At 52.6% G+C, this 10,000-nt stretch overlaps 1 protein-coding gene across 1 annotated transcript in view; it reads right to left on the bottom strand.

Moving 5' to 3' along the window:
• pola1 (polymerase (DNA directed), alpha 1) overlaps positions 1-10,000 on the bottom strand; it is a 64,493-nt gene that overhangs the window by 42,068 nt on the left and 12,425 nt on the right. The window contains exons 23-26 of the mRNA XM_036521795.1: positions 9,452-9,551; positions 9,096-9,220; positions 8,507-8,656; positions 4,768-4,890 (exon numbers count right to left, since the gene is read on the bottom strand). Of these exons, the coding sequence (XP_036377688.1) occupies positions 4,768-4,890; positions 8,507-8,656; positions 9,096-9,220; positions 9,452-9,551 (498 nt within the window). The remainder of the gene's footprint in view (positions 1-4,767; positions 4,891-8,506; positions 8,657-9,095; positions 9,221-9,451; positions 9,552-10,000) is intronic.

Here is a 10,000-nt window from a genome sequence, read left to right as displayed (position 1 = left end):
CATTTGGTACTTCAATATTGCGCCCTGTCCCATTCCAAGATACAGAAAGCTGTCACTGTCCCATTACAGGACATCACACAGTGTCACAACAGCTCCTGACGCTTCTGTCCTTTAATAACGCCTCACACATTGGCACTGCCATGTGACACATTTGTTCCCTCTAACAAGTGTATTAGTCCATCAGAGGAAAGAGACAGCAGAACGTATGTGAAGTAACGCGATCCACAGGGCAGGGAGATCAGTTTCACTCAGGATCTTACGGTGTGCGGCTTTTCCCCCCCGTCACCCCCCTGAAAACAAGCTCTCATCTTACAGAGCCCACCTCGTCAACACGCTCACAATCCCAACACACGGCACTCACCACAGCAACAAGCAGAGCCAGCCATAGCGGTCATAACGCTCACACTTTAGCAGCAATAACACCCTTACTAAGGCATGAGAACGCTATTACCGCTAAGCTGCGAGAGCATTATTACCGCTAAGCTGCGAGAGCGTTATTACCGCTAAGGTGCGGGAGCGTTATTACCGCTAAGGTGCGGGAGCGTTATTACCGCTAAGGTGCGGGAGCGTTATTACCACTAAGGTGCGGGAGCGTTATTACCGCTAAGGTGCGAGAGCATTGTTACCACTAAGCTGCGAGAGCATTATTACCGCTAAGGTGCGGGAGCGTTATTACCGCTAAGGTGCGGGAGTGTTATTACCGCTAAGGTGCGGGAGTGTTATTACCACTAAGGTGCCACACATCTAAAGGCGGCTGTGATGATTGGATAATCTGACGAGGTGGCCGGCCTGTTAGGAGTGTGTTCCTCATGTTTTAGCCTGCCAGGACAGGTTCCTAACGTGTCGTTTAATGACGGCGTGATGCAGGTGGACACGCCTGACACGCGAGACAGAGGGAGAGGCAAACAGCGGGAGGTGTGGTGTCCCGCTCCACCCCAAATCCAAACACATTCACTTACACCCCCTGTGACTGAAGTCAACTGATACGCCTGATACGCCGCACAAATCCCTCAGCAAACGCCACAGGGTGCATCTCTGTCACAGTGCAGCACATGACCATCACACCCCCTCCTGGGGGGGCAGCATTATGTCTTATTCTGGGAACCTCAGGGGTGACCTCTGCGGGGGTGATTCTGAGAGGCAGAGTAACGGACGCGTGGGCGCCTGACCGGCCGCTGGCCGATGCTGACCCAGTGGCCGCAGGTTGCCCTCGCTGGGGGGGTAACACCATTCAATTAACCTCCTCTCCTGGGGTCCAAATTAAGAACCCCCCAGCCCAAACACCCAGAACACAGATACAAATTAAGACCTCCCCCCCCCCCGCCACACAGAGCTCTCTGGAGCACAGCCTTCACAATACCGGCTGCCTCACCAAACCAAAATAAAATCTGGAAACATCAATCAAATCGCTAACACCCAGCGCTTGTGTAACACTAACCCGCTACTCCACTTATACCTAAAATACCAGCGCAGCAGGGGGCCACGACCTCCACCCACATGACCAGAGCAAATGTTTCCCCTGCATGTCTCCGCAAAGGTCAAAGGTCAGTCGCTGCGTGTAGGCGCTGAGCGAGGCTGTTCTCTCTGCCCTGTGTTCGAAGACTGTAAATACCAGCGGGTTACGTGATCTAACCCGCGTCACCCCTCCCGGGGTCTGGGGAATCCCCTGCACCCCATAGCTGAAAGGCCTCTGGCGAAACGGCCTTAATATCAGGGTTTCAGGGGCTCATAGGGCTCTCTCACACCACTCCAGCCAGGCCACCGAGCTCAGCTCCTCCAGCAGACCTGCCTGCCGCATCCCAGTCACATCCACTGTCTGTCTTGGCCTCCATGTGGCAGAACAAGCTTCCCATTTTGGTCAGAACAGCAGAATCACCAGCCATCTTTCCTCACAGACTGAATACCCACCTCTCCAGGCGACACCTCAACCCCCCTATCCATGACCTTATGTGCAATTACTAGAGCTGGGGAAAATAATTGTTTTTACTATGCATCACGACGCAAAAGTGAAAGATTCTGCATCCATGCAGAAAAAGAAAATAATCGATTCTTAAAAACTGTAATTGACCCTTTCGCACGTACGGTCACACCGGTGTGATTAACCGTGTAGAGCGTATGCTAAAACCCGTCTAGTTCTAATACTAGTTCTAAGAACTAGGGATGGCCGATGGCTGACAGACACCCCCCCCCCCCCCCCCGACACAGACAGCTGGGCGCATCCTGCCACACACACTATAATTCCAGTGTCTCTGCTATAACGTAAAAAAATATATATTTATTACTTATTTGAGGGGATTTCCCCGGGGATCAACTTGAGCCGTAGAACTGATGAATGTGTATTTCAAGGAGTGTCAGCCAGAGAGCGCAAAAATGAAGGATGGGTTTATTCTAATTATTATACTAGCTCCTTGGCCCGATTTAAAGGAAAAACAGCTTATTTAATCACACTATACCGCCCAGTGAAAAGCATGCTTTAATTTAGGTGCACACAAAAATGTTTTTAAAATCTACCTGGTTTGCACCTACCTCAGTAAATCAGGGGGCGAGTCTTCTTGTCACAAAACTGAGGATTAAAGCTTACCTACAGAGCGAACTCTCCCGTTCTCCGCTATACCTGTCTTAAACAGATAATTCCTAATTGTTATATTGTTAAAACCTTTTCCACCATTTCTCGCCCTGCACATTTAACTATATTTCATGTTTAGGAAAAATATGATCAATGAATTATTAATTTACATTTACATTTATTCATTTAGCAGACGCTTTTATCCAAAGCGACTTACATAGGTTACAGTTCTTTACAATGTTACCCATTCATACAGCTGGATATTTACTGAGGCAACCGTGGGTTAAGTACCTTGCCCAAGGGTACAGCAGCAGTGTCCCAGCGGGGATTGAACCAGCAACCTTTCGGTTACGAGTCCTGCTCCTTAACCACTATGCTACACTGCTGCCCTAATAATTAATATAGTAATGACTAGAGGAAACACTTGCTGACTTTTAGCATTATTAAGCTTCTCATAGTTTTCAGTTTGCATTTGCTATATTTTTAATGGTAAATCGCCGTTTCCTCAAAGCTAAAATTACCTAGAATTTTTCCAATGTAGTGTCCTAACTGCACCGGTTTTAGCATACACGCTAAACGGCATTTTTTTGAACTTCAAATATAATTCAACTGAAAAACAAATAACCATAATAACCATAATAAAAATAACCGCTAATTTACAATGCACTAAAAACAAAAATGTTTTGTGTTACTGCTTACATATACCTTGTGGTAATTTTACTTGAAAAATATTTTTACGTTGTATGACTTGATATGATTTTTGAAAACAACTGTTAAACAAAAGATTGAAAACTAAAAACAGTTCAAATCTGAGGGCTTGTATTCTTGTATTCTTGTAGGGGGGTGGGGGTGGGGGTGGAGTATTAGGCTTTACAGGTTGCTAGGAACATGACCCTCTGCCCTCGGGCTATTTCCGACACTCCTAACCTAACAGCCACCCCTGGCAGCCCATCAAAGGGCCGGGGGCGGCCTCTGCCAGGGAGCCGTCATCTCCTCCCCAGCCCTGGCAGCCCCTGGCTGGGCCGCCCCGGTCAGCGGGGGCCCAGGACGGATCCGCTTCCCTGAGGCCCGAGCCGGCGGGAAACCGCAGAGACCCCCGGGCACACAGGCACTGCGCTGCCCTCATCAGGTTACACATCACTCCCGCACCCACCTGGCGGCAGCAGCACGCTCTTCATCTTCAAGGTACACCCCCCCCACGAGACCCCCCACGACCCCCTGCTCCAGCCAGCTGTAGCCCCTCTCTCAGGAGCTGAGCTGGGCTCTAGCGCCTCCTGGTGTATGAGCGCTAAGTCAGGGAACCCTTTGTAAAGCAGTACACAGACCCTGCCCCTCTGACCCCCGTAACCAAGGAGACAGAGTTTTACAGCGCTTAGCTCAGGGGGCCGTCTCTCGCCGAAAGACACCGCCCCCGTTAAAGCCGCCTCCCTAAAGGGAGCACCCCACTGCCACAGGGGCAAACGGGAGGAGCTGTGACCTGCATTCTGCAGAGAAGGACCCTTCTGAACGGGCCCCACAGGCCAAACGCGGTTCACACTGTAAAGTGAGAGGAGGGCGGGTCAGTGAAGGGGGACAGAGAACCGCCGCAGGCTCTCAAAGCTGACTGGCCAACCTGCCGAGCTGTGGCTGCATCCAGGCAATCACGTCACGGTTTACCTGAGAAGGTCTGAAATCTGTCCCTCGGGCTGAAAGCAGACCTGTGGAGCCAAAATGAGCTGCAGTGCTGGCTGAGGGGCCCGCGCCCTCTGCTGGCTGCAGGGGCTCACTGCATCAGCACCCAAAATAGGTGCTGAGCTAACGTGTGACCTCTCTGCTAACATCCAACAGCTGCACTGAGAGTGAGCCGAGCCATCAATTAAATGACTGCACAACAACACCCCCCCCACAAGTGTGTGTGTGTGTGTGTGTGTGTGTGTGTGTGTGTCAGCGCAGTTGTGTGTGCATATGCTGCATAAGATATATGTGTTTTGACACTAGCAAACACAGTGTGTTTGTGTGTATTATAGCAAGCAGGTGTGTGTGTTACCACGTGTGAATATGTGTGAGTGTGAGTGTGAGTGTGAGTGTGAGTGTGAGTGTGTGAGTGTGTGTGAGTGTGTGTGTGAGTGGGTGTGTGTGAGTGTGAGTGAGTGTGTGTGTGAGTGTGTGTGAGTGTGTGTGAGTGTGTGTGTGTGTGAGTGGGTGTGTGTACCAGTCCCTACCTCTCGGCCTTTGTGAGTGACCAGTGCAGCAAGCGGTTTGGCGTAGAAGCGGCTGTAGGAGAATCCCAGGCAGCCGTACATGCTGTTAGCAGTGAGCTTCAGGGCCTTCTGCCTGATATCATACTGCAGGGAGAGAGACACAGTCACACACAGACTGCAGGGAGAGAGACACAGTCACACACAGACTGCAGGGAGAGAGACACAGTCACACACAGACTGCAGGGGAGACAGAGACACAGTCACACACAGACTGCAGGGAGAGAGACACAGTCACACACAGACTGCAGGGAGAGAGACACAGTCACACACAGACTGCAGGGGAGACAGAGACACAGTCATACACAGACTGCAGGGAGAGAGACACAGTCACACACAGACTGCGGGGGAGACAGAGACACAGTCACACACAGACTGCAGGAGAGAGAGACACAGTCACACACAGACTGCAGGGAGAGAGACACAGTCACACACAGACTGCAGGGAGAGAGACACAGTCACACACAGACTGCGGGGAGAGAGACACAGTCACACACAGACTGCGGGGAGAGAGACACAGTCACACACAGACTGCAGGGGAGAGAGACACAGTCACACACAGACTGCGGGGAGAGAGACACAGTCACACACAGACTGCGGGGAGAGAGACACAGTCACACACAGACTGCAGGGGAGACAGAGACACAGTCACACACAGACTGCAGGGGAGACAGAGACACAGTCACACACAGACTGCAGGGAGAGAGACAGAGACACAGTCACACACAGACTGCAGGGAGAGAGACAGAGACACAGTCACACACAGACTGCAGGGAGAGAGACAGAGACACAGTCACACACAGACTGCAGGGAGAGAGACAGAGACACAGTCACACACAGACTGCAGGGGAGAGACACAGTCACACACAGACTGCAGGGGAGAGAGACACAGTCACACACAGACTGCAGGGAGAGAGACAGAGACACAGTCACACACAGACTGCAGGGGAGAGAGACACAGTCACACACAGACTGCGGGGAGAGAGACACAGTCACACACAGACTGCAGGGAGAGAGACACAGTCACACACAGACTGCAGGGGAGAGACACAGTCTCTCACAGACTGCAGGGAGAGAGACAGAGACACAGTCACACACAGACTGCAGGGAGAGAGACAGAGACACAGTCACACACAGACTGCAGGGGAGAGACACAGTCACACACAGACTGCAGGGAGAGAGACACAGTCTCACACAGACTGCAGGGGAGACAGAGACACAGTCACACACAGACTGCAGGGAGAGAGACACAGTCACACACAGACTGCAGGGAGAGAGACAGAGACACAGTCACACACAGACTGCAGGGAGAGAGACAGAGACACAGTCACACACAGACTGCAGGGAGAGAGACACAGTCACACACAGACTGCAGGGAGAGAGACAGAGACACAGTCACACACAGACTGCAGGGAGAGAGACAGAGACACAGTCACACACAGACTGCAGGGAGAGAGACACAGTCACACACAGACTGCGGGGAGAGAGACACAGTCACACACAGACTGCGGGGAGAGAGACAGAGACACAGTCACACACAGACTGCAGGGAGAGAGACACAGTCACACACAGACTGCAGGGAGAGAGACACAGTCACACACAGACTGCGGGGAGAGAGACACAGTCACACACAGACTGCAGGGGAGAGAGACACAGTCACACACAGACTGCGGGGAGAGAGACACAGTCACACACAGACTGCGGGGAGAGAGACACAGTCACACACAGACTGCGGGGAGAGAGACACAGTCACACACAGACTGCAGGGGAGACAGAGACACAGTCACACACAGACTGCAGGGAGAGAGACACAGTCACACACAGACTGCAGGGAGAGAGACACAGTCACACACAGACTGCAGGGAGAGAGACAGAGACACAGTCACACACAGACTGCAGGGAGAGAGACAGAGACACAGTCACACACAGACTGCAGGGAGAGAGACAGAGACACAGTCACACACAGACTGCAGGGGAGAGACACAGTCACACACAGACTGCAGGGGAGAGAGACACAGTCACACACAGACTGCAGGGAGAGAGACACAGTCACACACAGACTGCAGGGGAGAGACACAGTCACACACAGACTGCAGGGAGAGAGACAGAGACACAGTCACACACAGACTGCAGGGGAGAGACACAGTCACACACAGACTGCAGGGGAGAGAGACACAGTCACACACAGACTGCAGGGAGAGAGACACAGTCTCACACAGACTGCAGGGGAGACAGAGACACAGTCACACACAGACTGCAGGGAGAGAGACACAGTCACACACAGACTGCAGGGAGAGAGACAGAGACACAGTCACACACAGACTGCAGGGAGAGAGACAGAGACACAGTCACACACAGACTGCAGGGAGAGAGACACAGTCACACACAGACTGCAGGGAGAGAGACAGAGACACAGTCACACACAGACTGCAGGAGAGAGAGACACAGTCACACACAGACTGCAGGGGAGACAGAGACACAGTCACACACAGACTGCAGGGGAGACAGAGACACAGTCACACACAGACTGCAGGGAGAGAGACACAGTCACACACAGACTGCAGGGGAGACAGAGACACAGTCACACACAGACTGCAGGGGAGACAGAGACACAGTCATACACAGACTGCAGGGGAGAGAGACACAGTCACACACAGACTGCAGGGAGAGAGACACAGTCACACACAGACTGCAGGGAGAGAGACAGAGACACAGTCACACACAGACTGCAGGGAGAGAGACACAGTCACACACAGACTGCAGGAAGAGAGAGACACAGTCACACACAGACTGCAGGGAGAGAGACACAGTCTCACACAGACTGCAGGGAGAGAGACAGAGACACAGTCACACACAGACTGCAGGGAGAGAGACACAGTCATACACAGACTGCAGGGAGAGAGACACAGTCACACACAGACTGCAGGGAGAGAGACAGAGACACAGTCACACACAGACTGCAGGGAGAGAGACAGAGACACAGTCACACACAGACTGCAGGGAGAGAGACACAGTCACACACAGACTGCAGGGAGAGAGACACAGTCTCACACAGACTGCAGGGAGAGAGACAGAGACACACACAGACTGCAGGGAGAGAGACAGAGACACAGTCACACACAGACTGCAGGGAGAGAGACAGAGACACAGTCATACACAGACTGCAGGGAGAGAGACACAGTCACACACAGACTGCAGGGAGAGAGACAGAGACACAGTCTCACACAGACTGCAGGGAGAGAGACACAGTCACACACAGACTGCAGGGAGAGAGACAGAGACACAGTCACACACAGACTGCAGGGAGAGAGACACAGTCACACACAGACTGCAGGGAGAGAGACACAGTCACACACAGACTGCAGGGAGAGAGACACAGTCTCACACAGACTGCAGGGGAGACAGAGACACAGTCTCTCACAGACTGCAGGGAGAGAGACACAGTCACACACAGACTGCAGGGAGAGAGACACAGTCTCACACAGACTGCAGGGGAGACAGAGACACAGTCATACACAGACTGCAGGGAGAGAGACACAGTCACACACAGACTGCAGGGGAGACAGAGACACAGTCACACACAGACTGCAGGGAGAGAGACAGAGACACAGTCACACACAGACTGCAGGGAGAGAGACACAGTCACACACAGACTGCAGCTGCAGGTGCAGGTATATACAGGTGTGTGCAGGTGTGTGTTTACCTGCAGGTACAGGTCTGGGTGCAGGTCCTGCTGCTTCATCAGCTGCTTGACCTGCCTCCTCCTCTCCACCAGCTTGCGGATCTCTTTGGGCAGAATCCCCATCTCCAGCTCCGGGTCCGGCAGCTCCGGGATCTCATCTGGGTCGTCCTCCTTACAGCACAGACACAGAGACAGTCAGAGCATGGAGGAATACACACACACACACACACACACACACACACACACACACACACACACACACACACACACACACACACACACCTCAGATCATGGAGACACACGCACGCACGCACGCACGCACGCACGCACGCACGCACACACCTCAGATCATGGAGACACACAAACGCACGCACGCACGCACGCACACACGCACGCAGACACACGCGCACACACACACACACACGCGCACACACACACACACCTCAGATCATGGAGACACACACACCCACGCACGCACACACGCACACACACACCTCAGATCACGGAGAGACACACACACACGCACACATGCACACGCACGCAGACACACGCGCACACACACACACACACCTCAGATCATGGACAGACACACACACACGCACACACACACCTCAGAGCTCTTCTCTGTGCCTGGCCCCTCCCTCTGCACAGTGGTGAAGCAGATGTTGAATTCCTGGATGATGGAGGGGTACAGGCTGTTGAAGTCCAGCAGCAGGATGAACTTATCATAGAACCCTGGGAGGAGGAGAATACAGAGAGATGTGAGCTTTACTGCACACGCGCACACGCACACACGCACACAGACAGATACGTGTGACCACAGACACATGCACCAGCTTTATCATACACAGTCCAGCATATATACAGACTCTCATCCACACCAACCAGCTGACAGCTCAAACTCTAGTCCCTCTGTGTCTGTGTGAAGCCCACGCCCGACCCACGCCCGACCCACGCCCGACTCACCCACTTTGGGGTCCAGCACCAGCCCACCGGCGTACGCAGCCTTCCTCCGCACCTTCCTCGACTTCCCCTTTCCCCCTTCCACCTCCTCCTCATCCTCACCCTGACCACAGGAGGGGGGAGAAGGTTAGGAGGGAAGAGATAAGGACCGAAAAATGCAGCTTCATCTTTTCTGCAACTTTACTTTTTCATGTTGGCTGCCTTTGTGTTTGTGTTTGTGTGTTTTTGAAAAGGCAGTACTCAATCTGACAGAGAGAATTGGAGTCTGAGAGTCTCACAGTGAGTGTGTGCGGTATTAGCCTATCACAGTGAGCATGTGGTATTAGCCTATTACAGAGAGGTGTGCAGTATTAGCCTATCACAGTGAGCATGTGGTATTAGCCTATCACAGAGAGCATGTGGTATTAGCCTATCACAGTGAGCATGTGGTATTAGCCTATCACAGTGAGCATGTGGTATTAGCCTATCACAGTGAGCATGTGGTATTAGCCTATCACAGTGAGCATGTGGTATTAGCCTATCACAGAGAGGTGTGCAGTATTAGCCTATCAC

This window comes from Megalops cyprinoides, chromosome 2 (genome assembly GCF_013368585.1).
Source record: "Megalops cyprinoides isolate fMegCyp1 chromosome 2, fMegCyp1.pri, whole genome shotgun sequence".
In the NCBI taxonomy this organism is placed as follows: Eukaryota; Metazoa; Chordata; class Actinopteri; order Elopiformes; family Megalopidae; genus Megalops; species Megalops cyprinoides.
Note: the sequence above shows the minus strand (reverse complement) of the source record. Positions and strands in the feature narration are given on the sequence as shown.